Here is a 19,358-nt window from a genome sequence, read left to right as displayed (position 1 = left end):
CCCGTAAAAATGCATGCAACCATCCACGGCCCTCTCTATTCCCGGGCTGCGTAGAAAACAAAACACCATGGCTATTATAAGGGTCGTCGACTTCATTCCTCGAAATCATCATCCACTCTGCGAAAGATCATTATCGCCATCCCCCGTGGGGCGATCTAAACACCTGTAATCATTCGTTGCACATTTCCAAAAGACAATAAGAGAGATTGGGAGAATCATCCCCCTGTCTACGGCAGTGTCTGGTCCTCATCATGCACTTGGAGTTCTACCACCGGCAACTCATCCTCCTCATCATCGTCGCCGTCCGCTGCGAATGCCGAAATGTCCGGGAATGACGTCTCCTCCATCGGGGTACCTGGATAGGCGGCCCCGCGTGGACTGTCCATCAAAGAGGCCATCCGAAGGTCCGGGTCGCTGACGTCGCCGTCGTCTACCGCCCGGTTGCTCGCGTCATCGTCGAGTAGATCCTCGTCGTCAGTTGGAACTGTGGTCATCTGTGAAGGGCCGTGAGCATCTGTGGCGCGACTGAACGACCACGAGGGTGTGTCGTCCTGAGGGCGGAACGGGCTGGGCTGCGTGCCCCCGCCAATCTCCTCATCTTCGAAATTCATACCTTCCGATTGCGTCGCGCGATCTAGGCTCTGCTCGCCAAATGACGGGACGTTGGTGTAGCCCGGCGGCCAGTCATCATCCCCGCTCTTCGTTTGGGTTCCAGTTGGCAAACCACCATCTCCCGATTGGTGAGCTGCTCCGACTCCGGTTAAGGCGCTCGACGACCCATTGCGGGAGGAGCCGCCGAGACGCCGGCCTTCCCCCGACGGCGACTGTCCGCGAGACTCGGACTGCGAGTCCACGTCGCTGTTCGGCCGTGTTGACGCTTCCGTGATCTCCTCCAGCACCTTGCCGCCCAGCGGCCGGTCGGACCGGCGCCGGTAGAACAGCAGATACGCCGACGAGGTGACCACACTCTGCGGATCAATTGGTCGCGAGACGGAAGAATCTAGTCCAGTTAGTAATTGTCCGATATTCTGCGTTTCAGGCTATCTTACCATTGTACTCGTTCCACTGTCCGGTAAAGAAGTTCTTGGCGTACGCTGTGTAGTGTCCGCCACCAAGGCCTCCATAGTGATTGTCGACAGCGAAGAGGTCGTAGATCTGACTCTTGCCCTCTTCAGGCGACTCAACTCTGCCGGTCATATCGAGTCCTTCCACAGGGAAGTCGACCAGGACATCCAGCTTGTCGCGGAATCCGCGGCTGGCGCTGAACCTCTTGAGGTGCATGACCAGAATGTCCGGGGTCTTCCACAATTCGAACTTCTTGCTGGCCCGACGGTGCTCCTTGCAGCGGGGGCAGTACCAAGCATCGTTCTCGGAAAGGACCTCCTCCTTGTTGAACTCATCCAGACACTCGTAGAGCGTCACGCCCCGCTTCTTCCGGTTCTGACGCAGAGTACGGCGCTTGCTCAGCTCCGGGTCAGGCACACGTTCGACGTCCGTCCATGTCGGCGCACCACGAAGGGAGTTCTTGTCTCGACTGCTTCCGGCGAAGAGAGCGTCGTGAGCTTGCTCAGTCCAGTCCACGACGATACCCTCACCGGGGCGGATCATCGGCCGGTCCTGAGCCTTGGGCTTGGGAGCCGATTCACCACTGGCGCTGTCGGAGCTCTTATCTCCGGACTCGTCATCCTTCTGCTCCGTTCCATTTGTGCTGTCCACAGACTGTCCATCGCTTAGTAGTGATTCGCTTTGAAAAGAGAGGAGACTGCTCACCTGTTTCTGCTTCTTCACCGGTGTCTTTATTCTGAACGACATCTTGGGGTACTCCTTGTGGTCATCCACGGTGGACCATCCAGTGGGAACAACCTCGCTGCTCGACTTGATGATCTTCATCTCAAAAAGGCCGCGCACATTCGGGGGAATAGCGTTTTCGGAGCGGGCTGGAGCATCGCTTGAACTGTCATCTGCGTCACGCATCGAGACATCGACCATGCCGTCCTCGCCGTCCACGGACGCGGTCTTGATCTTCGAGTCAGCCGACTCCGCATCATCCTCGTTCATTATAACGGTATCTGAGTCTTCATGGCTGACCTCTGTCGTGTTCTCCTCATTCAGGAAGTCACGGGTGGTCATCGAGGCGACCTGCGACAGGACTTTGCGGAAGATCGTATCATAGTCCCCAAACTCCTCCCGGTTGATGACCACATACGACGGAACTCCGAAGAGCGACCGCTGCGCATTCTTAGGGTTGTTTCCCCGTTTCTTCTCGACTCGATTGAAGATGGGGACGAGCAAGCGGTCGGAGCGAGGCGAGTCCAGACTGGGGATCTCCTCATGATCCGAGCGGCTGAAGGAGAAATAGCTCTTCTGGGGCTTGTCGGGGTTGTAGTTCGTAGGTACCGACTCGACCTCGTAGATACCAATGTCGTCGTTGCCGCTGATCTGGCACTCAGCAATCGAGCTCGTGTTGTCGAACATCTTGTAGAACTTGTTCTTGTAGATCTCGGCCATCACGAGGCGCTCAGGGTCGGTTCCCATTTTCTTTGCGACCTGCTCCTTCAGCGCCTTGACACTGGCGTTCTTGTCGATTTCGACATCGACAAGGACCGGCTTCTTGTTCAAGGGGAAGTAGAAAATCTCCTTGCCCCAGAGGTTCTCGATTGGAAGCTGAAGGGTCAGGTTGTTGAAAGGGTCGAAAATGATGCTGACCTTGTCGCAAGCAGGGCAGACCAGCGTCGACTTGTACATACCAGCAAAGAGGTCGGTAATGACGGAATCGTTGCGGGCTTTGTAGATGTCCCAGCACTTGTCCGCAAACTCCGCGAGAGCCTCCTTGTTATGCACCATCTCGTCCGTCGAGTCCGGCTTTTCAATGTAGGGCTTCTTCATGATACGGTTGAGATCCTCCTGGAGACCGTCCAGAAGGAACAGAAGGAATTCCTGGGAATCCTGCTGTCCGTAACCGGAGAAGGCCGGTCCATAACGGCCGATGGTGTGCTTCAGTTGACGGGGCGCAAACGAAGATTGACCTGCCTCATCGTACATCTGACGCAACATGTTCGCATATGCTTTAGCAACATCACCGTTGTGAGCCAGAGGATTGCTGGGGTTGAGATCCTTCTTGTAAACGTCATCTAGATAGATAGTTAGCAGGGTAAACTTTCAAAGTTCGGGAGTCTACGCACTCAAGAAATAGTAGGTCAATTCCTCCACGCTGCGAACGCACTGCAGGGCCGAGTTCATGTAACAGGTGTTCCCAAGGTTGCTCAGACCAGTGCAGCCGCGGGGTTTCCCGTCCTTGCGTCGTCCCCTGATGGGCTCTGAAACCGGAGACGATCGCCCGCTGGTAGCAGGACTCTTGGTCTTCACCTTTGCGGGCGCTCCGTTCTTCAGGTCACCGGATGGCACCCCAAGACGATTAAGTGTCTGCTTGGAGGCTTCAGAAACCCAGTCTCCGCTCGTTCCAGGGAGCTTCTCTTCGAGGACGATTATTTCGCTGCTGTTGAGACCCGCAACGCCCAGAGTCATTTTACCATTGTAGTTGGGATTGTTCGTCTGGTCCTTCGGCTCATCGAGTACTTCACGCTGCGACCCCTCAGACAGGGAAAGGAAGGTGTTCAGGTCGAGAACGAGGTTGCTTCCAGCGTTGGCGATGAGGGAGGCGGACGGGGCTGGAGAAGCACTGCGGGATGCGGCTGGGGTGGCTGCTGCGGATGCCGTGGCACTACCGAGACCACCCAGAATCCTCCAAACGCGAACCTTTGTCGACATGTCGATGTGAGCAAGTTCTTTGGCGTTCTTCAGCCACTTCTGGAAGTTGGTGTGCCGACTGGCCAGGGTTCTCACTGGAGCCATCGTCTTCTCCTTCATCGTCTTGATGGAAGTGCCGGCAGACGGGTTCGTGAGCTTCAGGATCGTGAAGATCGGAGGGTTGATTTCGTATTGCAAGTTCTCCTGGTCGCCTACGGCGGCGGTGTTGTGAACGTAACGGACGATGGCCGGGGACTGTTCTGCCAAACCATACCACTGCATGATCAGGTCCCAGCCTCCTTGAGGGATGATCTCAAAATCTTCGCCGAGCTCCAATCCAGGCCTCAAAGGAACAAAGGGTTCGCCCTCCTCGTCCTTGAAGCCCGTGTTGGCCGGGTCGGTGACCAGGACAATATCCGAGTTATCGACGGGACCGATGTCTCCCTCCATCGCCGTCTTGTCTGCCTTGTCTGCATGCGTAGCACTCCGCGAGTACACTCGCTTCAGCCACGAATTCGACACCACATAACCCTTTTGTTTTTCCTTCATGGGCTGCATCATAAACTGGGTCACCTGTGCGACCTGGTCATCGTAAGAGGGTCGATCAGCTGACGCAACGCCGGCCTCTGCTTTAGAATGGGCCCGGGTCTCTGTGGGGGCGGTATAGGTGGACATGCTGGAAGGAGTGGGATACACACTGTCCGACGCCGAGTTGGTTACGTTGTCGTCGCCCGAGGTGGTGGTTTCCATCGAATCCGGGTGGTCGGAACGGGTCTGGCTGTCGTCCTTTTCTGTCGGAACCAAGTCCATCTCCACATCGTTCACCTCATTCTCCGAAGCGGAGGTTTCGCGAGCATCGGCCCCGGCAAGCGGGAGGGTCGAGTCTCCCTTGTCGTCAGAGCCGGACATATCGGTCGCAGGGTCACTGTGGAGGGTCAGGCCAGCGCAGGCGGCGGCGGGATAGTCGAGGACACTTCCAGCGGAGTCCGGGGTAGGGGAACGAGCGGTGGAGTGGGATTTAGAGGCGAGGACTTCGTCCTGCAGGTGAGCGGGAATGTAGCGGGGAGGCGGTGAGGCCGAGGAGCTCTGAGTGCTGCGATGCGATCGGGAAGGAGAGGAAGGGTGACGGGAGGAGCGCGAAGAGGGCGAGGCCTTGTCGGAGGAGGAATGACCGTGACGTCTTCCGGCCTGCGAGGCGAACGACAAACCCGGAAGCGATCCTGGTCTGCGAGGCTCTGCTACTTTACGGCGCTTTGTGGAAGACGTCGTGACGGTGAGCTGCGCACGTTTCGTGGCAGCTCGAGGTAGCACGGTGGATGGGTTGGAAACTGAGCTCGACACTGGATTGGTGTTGGTCAGACCGGGGTCGGGGTGGTGTTGGTGGTGGTGGTGGTGAGTGGAGGAAGAGGATGGGAGGATGTGGAGGGAAGAACCTAGAAAAGCAGCGATGCAAAAGGAACGAAAACGTTTAGTCAGTCCGTTCAGTACAGTAGAGTAACTGGACGAAGAAGTAGTAAAAATTTTAGTGTCAAGGAGGGGAGTTTCGGATTGGATTAGATTGAATTGGGATTGGGTTGGAAAAGAACTTCCGCTTTGGCCCAGATTCTTTGCCGGCGGGAAAGCAAGTGTTCAATTCTCTCTTTCTCTTTTCTCCCTCTTGTCCGACTGGACTGACTGACTATCCTGTCTGTTCGCGATTTTTTTTCAACCAGGGATTTTACCCGGGCGCGCGTTGACAGGTTGGTCAGGTTTCGGGATTGGTGGGGTTGAGAAGTGGGTTTGGGAAAAAATAAAAGAAACTTAAGGATGGATGGAGAATAGGGAGAGAAATGGAGCAACCATAAAAAATAAAAAAGGAACTCAAAACTTGACAGACAAGCAACTAAACGCGAAGCAAGACAACTTACTTTTTTCTGTGGGTGATGCTAACAACTTTTGGGGAGAATCGATGCGGATCGGCATCTGCTCTGGGCTGGGCGGCGTGGCTGTTTCTGGAGGCCAGGAACCTGGCCCCAACCCTGCCTTTTTCTTCTCATCACTTGCCTCCCCTGCTGGCTGGGGTGCGATCCACTTCGATAACACATTCCCCATATTCACGATTCAATGCAGGACTAAGCGGTCAGCACGCATTCATTGATCAATTAAAGTTGACAACTCCCTGTAATGGCGCAGCGGTGTCGTTCCATTGATATACTGACCCGTTCAAACCATAAGTGAATGGCTGCAGCATCTGGCGCATATGGCAGGGTGATAGCGTTTTCCTTCTTCGGAAACTCCATCAAGTATACTTGAAATGGACTTCTTGTCAAAAGAAACAAAGGCGCCGTGATTTACTTTCACTTTCATGAACAGTCACAATAGACAATGCAATCAGGGCATGACACTTCGTCGGGGAGATATCCCGGTTGCCAGTCGGACAATGCCGTCAACCACCAATTGCGACTTGGCATCCCTTCCTGGTCTGCAAGACAAATAATTTCTCACATTCGCCGCGAGTAACACAAGATCAATCAACATCAAAGACTAAATTAGATTCATTGCCTCGGAAGCATCTGGTAGGATCCGGGGTAACACCGGCTCCTGCACGGTGAGCTCACCCTTTTCCCAACACCCTCTATCCCTGTGATCAGCAGTTGAAGCAGCCTCGTATTCAGGCACAGGCTGACATTTTTCTGTCACTATTGCCTATGATTCGTCACTCACATATTTGAGAAGAGCTACTATCGTGGATAGAATAAGAGAACTAGCTTCATTTCATTCTGCTCATTTATATGTAACTGAAAGTAAGCTCATTCTAGATTGAAGACCCTAGTAGATATACATCGTCACAGTACTGAGAGCCAACGGTTCACTGAATGGTCATAAATCTATTATCCACAAGATAACTAGCATTGTCAAATAAAGCCAAGAATGAAATCACAGTTTAGATTTTGAGGCTGTCTGGCTACTATATATATGACCTTGAGGGCTATTGAGTCTCACCGCACGTTGGCATTGAATCATTGGACTTTTCCCCAGGTGCCCGGAATTTCCCAGTCGAGTGAGAAATGCCCATAAATGGTCTTTGGGAGACTCTCAATCGGCATCAATGGCTATGCATTGACTATTCAAGAGAAGCAGCTGTGTTTACCCAGCCTAAGTTATTGTACACATGATTTCGTTAACTGTGTCAAGAGGCATTGTTCAGTACTCTGCCCTCTCAATCAGCGAGCTACAGCCTGGTTAACATCATGGTGGAGCTGCTATTGTTATAGGTCTCCACTACCTATCATTCACTGTTTTATTTCATCCCCAGCCAACAGCGATTCGTGACACAAATCCCACGTCTCAATACCATCACAACTGCCTATCTGGTCTCACCCTCTAGCGAATTCCAATTAGCAGTACTGTATCTGTGCAATCATACCCTGGACAAGTCACCAATATTGTCTGTCATATTGAATACTGGGTTCAGAGCTGCGCTGGTAGCTGCTGACATTATTGCAGACCTCCGACACAATGATTCCATATTGGAAAAATAAGATGTGTAACAGGACATCTTCATGTTCCTCGTATAGCAGACAAGCTGACTGTTAGTAGCTTCATCTCGTGTTTCAATGTGGTTGTTGGTTCCATGGTTAGTAATCGCTCCACCGACGGATGGATAATTACAAGAAAGCGGAACTACAGTATTGACATCATTTCAGAATGCGGTATTCATATATATAAATAGCATTATTCAACACTCTCATTGAAATGTTATCTATAGGTAGAGATGGTATACTATCAATCAAGTGAAACAAAACCAGATAATTGCCCACCAACAGGGCAATCATTCCCGACACGACCGAGTTTATTACATCACATTGAGTTCATGCAACCTAATCCGTGCATCTATCACCAAACATACAAAAGGTTATATGAACCACACCTTCACCATCGATCACTACCTCTTTCATCCAGACATCCCACAAGCAAATATCAATTGATACTATTGCACATATCTACAACAATCTACATCCACAATGCCAACCGCCATCGTCACCGGCGCAACCGGTACGTACCTTGATAATCACATACTCCATATCATTCTAACCATTGTGAAAAACAGGCATCCTCGGCCGCGAAATAATCACTCACCTCTCCAAACTTCCCGACTGGACAAGCATCTACGCCCTCTCTCGCAGCAAGAAGGATACCTACCCAGCACAAGTCCACCACGCCAGCATCGACCTCCTCGCCTCACCCAACGACCTAGCCAATCAACTCTCTTCCCAAAATGTCTCCGCGGACTACCTCTTCTTCACCGCATACCTTCAAGAAGGCGACGAAAAGAACCTCGAACGACTTAACGGCGACATGCTCGAGAACTTTCTAAAAGCGCTGAGTATCAGCGGTGCAGAAACGAAGCTCAAGCGCGTGTTGCTAGTAACAGGGGCAAAGCACTACGGAGTACATTTGGGACCGGTGAAAAACCCGATGGAAGAGAGTGATCCGTGGGTGGAGGGGGAGGGAAGGCCACCGAACTTCTATTACAGACAGCAGAGGATACTGAAGGATATGAGTAAGGGGAAGGGATGGGATTGGGTGGTTACATATCCCAATGATGTTATTGGGGTTGCTAAGGGTGAGTACTAGTACCTTTTCTCCTCCTCTATGTATTCTGTATGAATTATCACAATGCTGATGACGATGATCAGGAAATTTCATGAACCTCGTAACAGCAGTTGGACTCTACGCCGCCATTACCAAGGAACTCAACGCACCATTCATCTTCCCCGGGTCGCGCACTTTCTACACCATGACTGACTGCTTCACGTACTCCCGCTTTCATGCACGCTTCTGCGCATGGGCAATCTCCGAGCCTCGCTGCTCGAACCAGAATTTCAACGTGGTCAACGGCGATGCGCAGTCCTGGCAAACCATGTGGCCTCGACTGGCGAAGCGGTTCGGGCTCACTGTTCCGGCAGATCAATTCGAGGCGGAGGATGATAATGTTGTTCCCCTGATTGATAACCCTCCGTTGAATGATTATGTGCAGACGAGTGGACTTAAGGGCAAGGTTAAGAAGGGCGAGGTACGGATGCGCATTGATCTGACCAAGTGGGCGGAGAGAGAGGATGTGAAGGCTGCGTGGGAGAGGTTGGCGAAGAGGGAGGGGCTGGAGAAGGATGCGTTCGAGAAGGCGACATGGTTCTTCTTGAACTTTGTGCTGGGGAGGAATTATGACCTGGTGATTAGTATGAATAAGGCGTGGAAACTGGGATTCCGCGATTGGGAGGATACTTGGGATGCGTTGGATGGATGCTTGAGTGAGTTGGAAGAGGAGAAGGTGTTGCCGAAGAGTGGGAAAAACTGATGGGAGCATACAAACCAAAAGTCATCTTTCGATGTTAGGATCGTCAATATGGGTGAATTGATGGATTGGCTTGCTCTCGCTGAAAGTAATTTCGCATATTAATAATAACAAACATCTGCCACTGTAATACCTTACTACTATTACTACTACTCATAATCTTCACTACAATACTACAATCCATAAAAGTAAATGACCTCAATATTAGTCCATTCTGTATTTCCGTAAACAAATTACATATTAAACATGACAACCCATATGTTAATCCTAGAATGGACACCTCACACAACGTGACGGATATAAACCCCCTAATAATATATAGCAGTATCCTTCAACCAACCCACAGCCTAATACATAGACCCAGGAACAAATCTACTCACTATACGCCATATACTCATCCCCACCAGCCTCAAGAGTAAACTCATTCCCGGGGTCAATATACTCATACCCACCCTCAACATCCCCCAACCGAATCTCCCTCAGCCCAACCTCCTTCTTCACCACATCCAGACTCTCCAGCGCCGACTCAACATCCATCATCGCCTCCACACAGGAGCTACCATCTTCCGCGCATTGAACACAGTCCATCAAAGACTGATGCAGCGACAACAAGGCGTCTTTCGCCTTATCGAGTTGGTCTATAGCCCCCTGTGAATCGGAGATCTGTGACGAGATCAATGCAGGTCCGATCAGATGCACGAAGTGGTTGAACTCGACCAGGCAGTTCTGGGCCCATTGGTCTTTGTAGAGGTCAGGAAAGGTGAGGCATTTGTGGAATGCTAATTTGCACATGTGGAAGAGATTCGGGATCGTGTGGTCGGTGGTAGACATGTCGGTGTCGGTTGAAGGATGACGTGTGATTTTTCGGGTGATCGTGATTCTGATTAGGCACATGTGTGTGTGTGTGTGTGTGTGTGTGTGTGTGTGTGTGGAGTGGGGTTCTGTATATAGATGATGGTTTAGGGTGCAAGTGTGGGGTTGGTTGATACGATTGAAGAGCTGGGGATGATGAGGGTGTATATATAGACGGGAGTGAGGGTTGGATTCACTGGGATACATGGGTGGACCCGGTATGGGGTAGGTTATATTCATTGGTATATGTTGCTGGGGTAGTGGGATCTTTCACTGTTTGAAAGTGGCGTCCGACGTGAGGTTTATGTGGTAGCTGTTTATTAGCCACTGTTGTCGAAGAAGTCTATTGTTTCGATCTTTTCCGGTCAAGAAAACAATGGCGGATATTACCTTGCCTAGAAGTCACGATTTGGGGATACTTCCTATAGCTGGTACGGGAAACTCCGTTGAGTATTGGAATATCCTCGTCAAGTACTAATGGGGCTTGTGATCTCAGGGAAGTATAAATACCCCCCTACCCACTTAGGCTTTTGTGGCTGGATCAGGAACACAACGATAGAGGAACAAGCCTGAAAAGGCAGCCTTCTAGTTCCTCTCATGCATCCATTATAGCATATACTTTTCGATGCGAAACTGACTGTATCAAAGTCAACGGGCAGTCATATAGCAATTGGCGGCAATCAAAAGATGCTGGCAAACAGAGCGCAAGTCTGTGACTCTGAACGAGTACAATGGGCTCTCTGATTCACAAGGACATTAGAAGATCAGTCTGCTGCGAGATACTTGTATCCCAACTGAATGAGGTGCCTCCTTGCATATACCACTATATATATCACGCAGCAACTACTCAACATCTCGACATGTGAGAACAATCAGTCGTCTTGCCGTGCCTCAATTTGACTCTCTTAATCCTTCATCGCTCAAAGCCTTCACAGTACATTCAGAAAAAGTCCATCAAACGCTATAGTTTGCTATAAGGTCTAGAAATGTCCGGGCTCGAAGGGCTTTGGATATGATCACTGAGACTGAGGCTGATGGGGCAGGCAAGGATAGCAGTCAACATCAAGGCTGTTTTTTTCTCTTGCTTGGAAGAAAGGAGTCAGACATCGGTGGTTTATACACGCACCGAAAACTTCCCGAAAACAAGCTATACTATGAATATATATTCTTCTGCAGCAATGAGGACGGGGAGCCACTGGAAGCCAACCATATTCCTGCTTCCAGCCAGAATCCAGTTGCGTCTCTGGGGCTGTCTTGAATACCTCAAAAAAACCGGTGGGCAAGTCTAATCATCTGAGTTTTCGGAGGAGGTGTGCTAAGAGTAATGCATTCATGCTGTTATCTTGGATACCGTATACAATCCAGTTGCTCCTCTTCACAGAACCAAGACGGACTGAATTGCTTGAAGAGGTACACATGTTCAGTGTCTGTGTCTGAGACACCCTCGATGATCCCAAGCTTAACTTTGGCTATGGCGACACGAATCGTGTTCTCTGTCGTTGATCAACTTATCACAAAGGTCTCAGGAAAGGCTCCAGAGATGATACGTCGTTCACCACGGATATTGCTTCCCTTTTCTTCTTGTGCCGATAAAGAAGAATGGATCCAGTGGTAGGTTGCATTCTGTTCACCATATCAGAAACCAAGAAACTTCTTAGATGTTGGAGAGAAGCTCAACAAGGCTCGAGATAGCCAATGGATGCAATCTCGATTTCCTGGCAAGATTGTTTCGTCGTTCACCACGGATAATGCTTCGCTTTTCTTCTTTGCCGATGAAGAGAAAGAATATCCGGTGGCAGGCTACCTTCAACTCCGGCATAGACCAGGCATGCAAGAACAGATGACGAGGTTGGAGGAGCACTCGACAAGATCGAGTAAGCAACAGTTGGAGATGATATTGAACACCTGGCCGGTGTGGGTAGCATCACCTAAGGCTGGGTTGGACGGAGCTCTCCAGCGGTGGTTGATGGATAGTACGCCACCATATATATAATAAGGTAACTTCCAGGGTATCGACTCGCTCAATGGTCCTGGTTTTCACCTGTTCGTGGGACTCTGAACTCGCAGCTAGCAAATACTATTCCCTCTGGACTGAAACCATGCCTCGTTCCAGTCGACACCCTCAGCAAATCTGGGAAACATTCATCTCTGGTTTCTACTCATCATTCACAGTAACGACGCTTGCGACAAATCAGGAAGGGCTTTGATGTCACACCTTCCAAGTTCCTGTTTACTTTATATACTATCAGTGGTCCAAGCCTGGCAAGTACGGCAAATTTCGTTCGAAAGTCCACACATATTATGACACTTGAGGAGTTCGATCATCATTGCAAACATCCATGAGATGTGAACACTTCTTGGCGATGAACCATTGGCCTTACCAAGTCTTGATGATGAAGCCTGCCGGTGGCGTACAGTTTTGCATGGACTATCGAAAGCTGAATGCCATCACTAGGAAAGATCAGCATCAATGCCGATCGGACGGCCAGAGTACTCACGCTCGATGAAGAAGTGACCTACGGCACCGGGAATTTCACCTCACGTACCTCCTACCTAGAGAGCTGTTTCCGACTGTATGAATGATGATAAACATGCTGAAGGTGCAGTATTGATGGTGTCTACAATGGATATTCTTGCCAGTAACCTCTTCTACAGCAGGTGGTTACGGTCGAGTACAAACCTCTTTATCAATCGGAACCATACCTTATGGACTTTCAATTCTTTCCTCCCGCCAAACATGGACTGACTTATTCTTTGTGGTAGTTGATGCTTTCTCTAAGAAAGTCTCCTTTATTCTTTATAGGAAGTCAGTCACATCACAAAGAATGGCCAGGTGGTCACAGTCAAGTGCAAAACCTCATTTCTGATTGGTCCATATCTACCATAATATGAAGGCATTCGGTTGTGCAATGCTCGGATTACGCCAGTTCGCATTGCTTATGGTACAGTTGATGGCGTGGGGGCGGGTGGCTGGGGGACTACATTTATCCTGGATTGACAACAAGTATCGATGCGACAAATCGATCTCACGATATCGAGAATGGCGATATCCATATCTACCGCATTGTTGCGGCAATAGGGCGTCTCGCTACTCTAAGATGGCCAAGCCTCGTATTCGGGAGCATGTTGGACGTCTCGATAACGAACGAAGAGTCTAGGACAGCAGCCTACTATCGCTCATACTGATGGAAGCTTTAATGATCAAGAACAAGTCGATGATAAATCCAGCCTACCTCGCTGCTGCAGGCATGCAATCTTGCTCAGGCGTCGCTATCCCTATGACCCCTACCTACGGAAAGGCGGACCGCACTACCATGTCGACCGAAGGCGTTGATGTTAACGAATACCAGAGCCTCGTAGGCAGGTTGAATTGGTTGACCACTAAAACGAGGCCTGATCTACGCCACGCCATGTTTCGCCTCCAGAGACGCATGCACGCCCCTACTACGGTAGATGCAAAAGCGTTGAAGGTTGTATACAGACATCTACGAGACACCATTACCTACGGGATCACGCTGGTACCTGATCACACCAAAGGAATCGAAGACTACGTGGATGCTGCACATGCCGTCACGAAGATTGCAAATCTACAGAGGGATACGTCATCTTCTACGCCGGCGGTCCCATTACCTGGTCGTCCAACAAGCAAAAAGCCTTGAGACTCGCATCAGCACCAGACGTGAGCAGCAAAGGAAGACATAGATGGTCCCGGGGCTGACCCACTTGCCGGTAGAAATGGCGGAGTTCTCAAGCGAGTGCTGGCCCTGGCGTCGTATCAGACCCACGATATGTAATTCTGACTGGCTGGATGTGTGAGATTTGGATGTGGATCAGTCTAGACCAGGAAAAAGTGAAGACTACAGCTTCTGGAAATATACGTACTGCCCATAGCCCTGAGGTAAGCTAGAAGATCACCAACGGCGATGTTAAATCCATTCATCGCTCAACTGACTTCGGTTTGGTCGGTCTGTGCCTTCAACCATATGAGTTCGAGGATGATAACATACGATGGAAGAGACGAGCGACTTAAAGAGAAATGACGCAGTGAAATATTCTTCCTAATCTTTTGAGAGATCACGACACCCGACTTCAGTTGAGCATCTTACTACTTGTGAACCACTCTAATATCAGACACACGATATATCCACTTTGCATAGCCGGGATATACATCCCTCGCCCAATCAGACGAAGATGGCAAACATTGCCTCTCCTTGTTCCCTCCTGTACCGCTGATAGCATGCACACAACTCGTCTTTGACTATACGAAAACCGGCCCTTCCTTCCATGACTGGGTTAACCAGCTACGTCTGTCTTTCCTAGTCCATAGTCCACCACTGCAATACCTTTAAAAAGTGCTTCTTCCTAGCTTTCATAGACAAGACTCCGCAGCCGAGCATAACGACCTTTCAACTCGGTGGAATACTCAAGCGAATACAGCAACTATTGCTGGTCTGAGATCTATCATTGCTAATCCTAACATTAGCAACACATCAAGGGCAAAGATGTACACTACCATCAACTGTGCGAAGAACAACGACGAGTGATGAGGATTCAACTGGTGATCTAGTACTACTTCCCCACCTATGCACTTGGCTAGGTGTATCCTCTATATACTACAGTCAACCCCCAAAAGAGAGAGGAACAAATACCTTGGTTATGCAATTCCTCTTGACTGCTTGGGTGGTTGCATCTGGAAGACCTAGAACCACAGCATGATGCTACTGACTAACCATCTTGCTGTCACGCTCCCATTGCATGAACGACGATCATGATCGTTCTCGTTAGTATGCTATGCAAAATGATGTTCCTCAGAGATGTGTGGTTGTGTTGTGCGGAGAAAGAACACCCAGCATAGATCTAAGAGTATAATGAATGAAACCGAGCAGAAGATGAAGCTCGGCTCCGTCGAAGACTCTCTGATCCAACTGCGGACTTTGTCAATGCACCAGACCAATGCCTATCAACGATGACTCAGAGCTATAATCTTCCAGAAAACCAATCTGCTAGTTCACGAAGCAAATTTCATTGAAATTGGATACTGTGTGCTTGGTGCTTCGAGATATGATTCATGAGGTCTCACCAAGAAAAGAAATACATCGAAGGACAATTCCACTATGGGATGTTAACTGCATCAACGTCTCATTTGGGGTTCTCTAATGAACCACAAAATTCAACATGAACAGTCCGAAAAGGAGCTTTTAAAGTGCTCCATGCTCGTCTGATTGTCTGGTTGGCCGTTGAGCAGAAGACCATGCTGAGGATGAAAACGTGCACCGGATTTTCTGTGATTTGTGTCTTTCAAAGCCGAGGAAGAATCAGATCTGAGATGTAGAAGAACATGAAACCGGTCCTTAAAACATTTTTTTCCCCAAGATATCCATGGTTGGAAGTCCATTACTCTGTAGAATCCAAAAAATAACCATCAACACAGTACATTATCAACTCTCAATATTTTTCTACTTCATTTCTAACTAGCAACCCCCGGCTACCCCGAATACCCCAATTCTTCCATTCCACCAAGTGAGCTTTCCGTGTCATGTACATAGTAGTGTATACCATCCCCAGAGTTAACATTATCTCTCATAATAAAAATAATAATAATAATACCCCACTTCTACCAGATGTACAGCAAACCCACCCCTCGTAGAACTTCCTCGTTAAGTAACCGGTAAGTAAACCATGACAAGTAAGCTTTAGCTTACTAACAACTAGGGGTAAACTCTAAATAAAACCCGCAGTGTGTCAACAACATGTTGATAACTACACTAAGTAAACTTAATATGACATTTGACTTTCGAGCAAGGGAGGGGGAAAAAAAGCCGCGTGGCGGGCCCGTGGAGAACAAACAGACAGCCTGGAGTAGACTAAGTTGCTTCCAACGTATGCGCTAACGTATGTATGTCTTCTTCATTGGATGTGAAGTCGGGGTCAGTATGGTCACGCATTCTTTTTCATCTTGCCTATGCACCCACTACTACTTAAGTGTATGTACGTACCCCACACATAGGGGCCCGAGTACACGCGGCTAACTACGGGTGTTGGTGGATGAGGAGTATTCATATGCCCACCGCACAGCCACTACTATGATATAGTATGGACAGATGTTAGGATCATGCGCAGACAGACATTTTGGAGGGATATTTTATTTTCTGCGCATGAACGCCCGCTCAGATACCGACGTGGCTTTTTCCATCCATCACAAGAACATGCTGATCACTGCTGATCTGGAGAGTACTGCATTCCGTAATACCGCAGAATACACTGTAAAAAGAAGAAAGTGTAAGAGGGCAAGAATAAAGGCCTCCCATGTGGCTCCTGGTCAATCAGGTCTTGTCTGACGACTCGTTCGCCGATCCCACTCCTGCGGACGCTGGGTGATCTACGGCCTCGGTTCCTTGTGCGGTAGGTGCCGCAGGGATCTCGCTTGATCGGGCACCAGAGGTCAGCTCACTAACTTGGCGTTCTATACGCCGTCAGCACGAAACTCTAAGTACTTAAAGGCCTTTTTCGAGGCTCTGTGCGCTCAGGAGTAGTGGATGAAAGGATACGAAGGAGAGTAAACCAAAAAGGGAGGATGGGAAATCGCGCACCTAAATCGCGGATTCGCTGTCGGAGCATTTGGTTTTCGCGCGTCAGCATCGCTGCCTCCGCCTGGTAAAATGCGCTTTCATCCCTGCTTCCCCGCCGGGCTGGGCTCTCACCGGGGCCTGCACTCCAATCCGGTCCCTCTGACCCGCACGACGGCTCGGCCAGCGGTCGGAGATTGGGTGAAGCGGCTTGACTAGACGGGCGGGAGGGTCGCCGGCTGGACAAGGAGGAAGGCAATTGGGTTGACGCCCGACTGCTGGTTGTGGGGAGCGGGGGAATTGGGGGGAATGGGGTCAGCCGTTCCGCAGGACCAGAGTCATCCACCACGGCCTGCGAGTGTTGTTGTTGCTGTTGAAGGTGCTGTAGCTGAGCTTGCTGGCTTCGGATCATGTGTAAAAGACGGTTCTAGCCATTTTCAAGGAGCGTGGTTAGTGGCTATCTCTTACTCATGGTGGTGCGATAGCAACATAGAATGCGCCGGGCAGTGACACAGTAATAGTTGGATCATACCACTTGTGCTTCTTGTTCTTGTTCTAGTTCCTGATGGAGCTCCCCCAGGGACGGCGCACGTTGATGATGCGGGTCCCCGGTGGCAACGGTCGGGTTCCCCCCGACATTACTGAGCGGACTAGAGGTGCGAAGCCCATTATGGCCAAAGGAAGACCGGTGGTGGTCGTGGGGGGTTGGGGTCGGTTCCACGGGGGCCGAATCACTAGCGCTGTTATGGCCATTGTTCAGGATTGAGCTGGAACCGGTACGGGACCGGCGGCGTTCCGATCCTGACATGCTGGAGCGATGACTGTGAGAGGGCCGGTGAGGCAGATCAGTGGCAATGATGTTGCTATGGTTATTTGCTGAACCGTCATTCATATTGGGCAGGGCTGCAGAAGGAAAGTCTGGCTGAGTATGCTGTGACGATAAGGAATCGGATAAAGTCGGGGGCAGCCGACGTTGACGCGGGGAAGAAGTAGTGGACCAGGTCGGGGACAGAGAGTTGATATCGGGCGACATGACTTGGGGAAGCAGGTTAAAGGAGGCCGGCCAATGGATGACAGTGGGTCTGTTGACGAGGTAGGTCCAACTGGAAGGATCAAACCACCACTTTTTGCGAGAACCGTTAACTGAACAGTGTCTGCGAGCACTTGCTGCCACGGACTGGCTCAAACAATGGGTTGGTTGCAGTGGATTGCAGAGCTGGAGCCGGCGTGCCGCATTCCTGCACCTGAAGGCGGGGGGTGGCTGTACTAAGAAGGCGGTCAACCTTCAAACTGGTCAATGTCAGACTGACGCTTTGCTGACGGGATGATCACGGGATGCCTAGATTCGGCCTAGTTCTACGAGACACTGGATCCGGCATCAAAGTCGGTCTGGGCCGGGGAAAGCCTGGAGTCGCTTTTCCCTGGAAACGGTGTTGCAAGCCGGTCCGGGTTTCGGTCATCTCCCGAATACCACTTCGAACCCCCACGCACACGTGAACAGATCGATCTGAATGTTTCGGCGAATTTTTCAGTGGTTGTCAGTGGATAAAAAGCCTAAGTGAGATCGCAGCACAATGCAATCGAACATTCTGTTGCCCCCTCCCCCTCTAAAGAATGCTTGCTGGGGCATGAGAGTCCCTGCAGAGAGAACCCGACTCACCGGGCTGTAGTTTGTACACTCAACAGTCAAATTTGTCTGCTTACCAGGGGATCATCCGCCACACCATCTTGGCGTCAAGTCTTGACAAACCTTGAGAGTGGGAAGGCGGCACTATCCGACCATACAGAGCCACCAGGACAAAATGGCCTCGGTGCTAGGCTCTTGGTATAGTAGTAGTACTTTGTACTCCATGTCCCGACAATCGGACCCTTCCAGAGGGTACTACTGCTTCCTGGCTAAGTAGGCTGGAATCCTTCAACATTCCTGGTTCAATCAAATTTTACATAACAGATGTAGCAACAGCCTATGGTTGATTGTTGCTTCGTATCGGTGCAGACTACCGAAGTTGTTTAGTGGCTTCATTGAAGATGACCTCGCCATCTCCACCTACGAGACACTAGCCAGGGGTCAATCCATTTATCCATGTGAGACCGGGAGGTTCGACCACCCTGTTGGTGGCGGAATGGTCATCATAAATTTGTGTTCAACAGTCCTAGTGGAAGTCTTGATTGAGGCTTTGCTTGCTGAAAGCCTGTATATTACCGCTTGGCTTATGTGATGGCGCTCGATCGGCGACGGGTTTCGATACAGCCTTCTGGAAAGTACTTAGGGGCAACGTGATCATTTACTGCTTATTTCCCCCTACATGTTCAGATGCATTAGCATGACCACATCGACGACCATCGAAACAGTCAATGACGGTATTGAAGGGACATAACCCCCCAGGACTTGAATAAGCCGATGACACACTTGTAATACGTGAGAGAAAAAGAAAAGCATTGGGGGCGCCGATCGCCTTGGTCAGGGAAGGCTTGACGTCACCCCCGGCTACCCCGAGACCAGCTAATCCAACCCCGTGGGAAATTCGATGAGGGAAAACTGGGTCCAACATGGAAACCGCCTAAAAAGCGGAACACAGACCAATGCTGTGGCTTCCTGTTCTTTGCAGCCCACCCTCCCCCCCGGACTCCAAAACCCGGACAGGAACACTAGCAGTACTTAGCGTATATCTTTTGATAAAAATTTTTTCATTCTCATGGTTGTCAGCTTTCATGACCCATCTGCTCGGGAGGCCACGCAGTCATGTACAGCGCCCATGGCCACCTGGAGACCCCGGCGGCCCCTTGCGTGGGCACACTTTTGCGCTCGCATTATTGACAGGCTGGACCTTCTCGGCCTGTCCAGGGCACCTTTTCCA

General features: G+C 50.3%; 5 protein-coding genes across 5 annotated transcripts; 2 read left to right on the top strand and 3 right to left on the bottom strand.

Annotated features, from left to right (window-relative positions):
• Window positions 1–227: 227 nt before the first annotated feature.
• Window positions 228–5,838, bottom strand: AtWU_06228 (putative ubiquitin-specific protease UBP12; the record flags this gene model as incomplete). The annotated part of the gene is made up of 5 exons (XM_035501338.1): window positions 228–1,000; window positions 1,050–1,719; window positions 1,771–3,131; window positions 3,183–5,180; window positions 5,655–5,838. 5 exons carry the CDS (start codon window positions 5,836–5,838, stop codon window positions 228–230), a joined length of 4,986 nt encoding a protein of 1,661 aa, XP_035357231.1.
• Window positions 5,839–7,751: 1,913 nt separating this feature from the next.
• On the top strand, window positions 7,752–9,085 carry AtWU_06227 (SDR family oxidoreductase; the record flags this gene model as incomplete). Its single annotated transcript, XM_035501337.1, has 3 exons — window positions 7,752–7,782; window positions 7,838–8,353; window positions 8,427–9,085. 3 exons carry the CDS (start codon window positions 7,752–7,754, stop codon window positions 9,083–9,085), a joined length of 1,206 nt encoding a protein of 401 aa, XP_035357230.1.
• Window positions 9,086–9,454: 369 nt separating this feature from the next.
• Window positions 9,455–9,913, bottom strand: AtWU_06226 (retinoic acid induced 16-like family protein; the record flags this gene model as incomplete). Its single annotated transcript, XM_035501336.1, has 1 exon — window positions 9,455–9,913. The coding sequence occupies one exon, from the start codon at window positions 9,911–9,913 to the stop codon at window positions 9,455–9,457; it is 459 nt and encodes a 152-aa protein (XP_035357229.1).
• A 3,206-nt stretch (window positions 9,914–13,119) lies between these two features.
• On the top strand, window positions 13,120–13,593 carry AtWU_06225 (polyprotein; the record flags this gene model as incomplete). Its single annotated transcript, XM_035501335.1, has 1 exon — window positions 13,120–13,593. One exon carries the CDS (start codon window positions 13,120–13,122, stop codon window positions 13,591–13,593), a length of 474 nt encoding a protein of 157 aa, XP_035357228.1.
• A 2,664-nt stretch (window positions 13,594–16,257) lies between these two features.
• AtWU_06224 (uncharacterized protein) lies at window positions 16,258–18,227 on the bottom strand (the record flags this gene model as incomplete). The annotated part of the gene is made up of 5 exons (XM_035501334.1): window positions 16,258–16,397; window positions 16,525–16,927; window positions 17,033–17,623; window positions 17,679–17,790; window positions 18,205–18,227. 5 exons carry the CDS (start codon window positions 18,225–18,227, stop codon window positions 16,258–16,260), a joined length of 1,269 nt encoding a protein of 422 aa, XP_035357227.1.
• Window positions 18,228–19,358: the final 1,131 nt, after the last annotated feature.

This window comes from Aspergillus tubingensis (genome assembly GCF_013340325.1).
Source record: "Aspergillus tubingensis WU-2223L DNA, scaffold_7, whole genome shotgun sequence".
Lineage (NCBI taxonomy): Eukaryota > Fungi > Ascomycota > Eurotiomycetes > Eurotiales > Aspergillaceae > Aspergillus > Aspergillus tubingensis.
The sequence above is the reverse complement of the archived record's forward strand: the minus strand, read 5'-3'. Positions and strand labels throughout refer to the sequence as shown.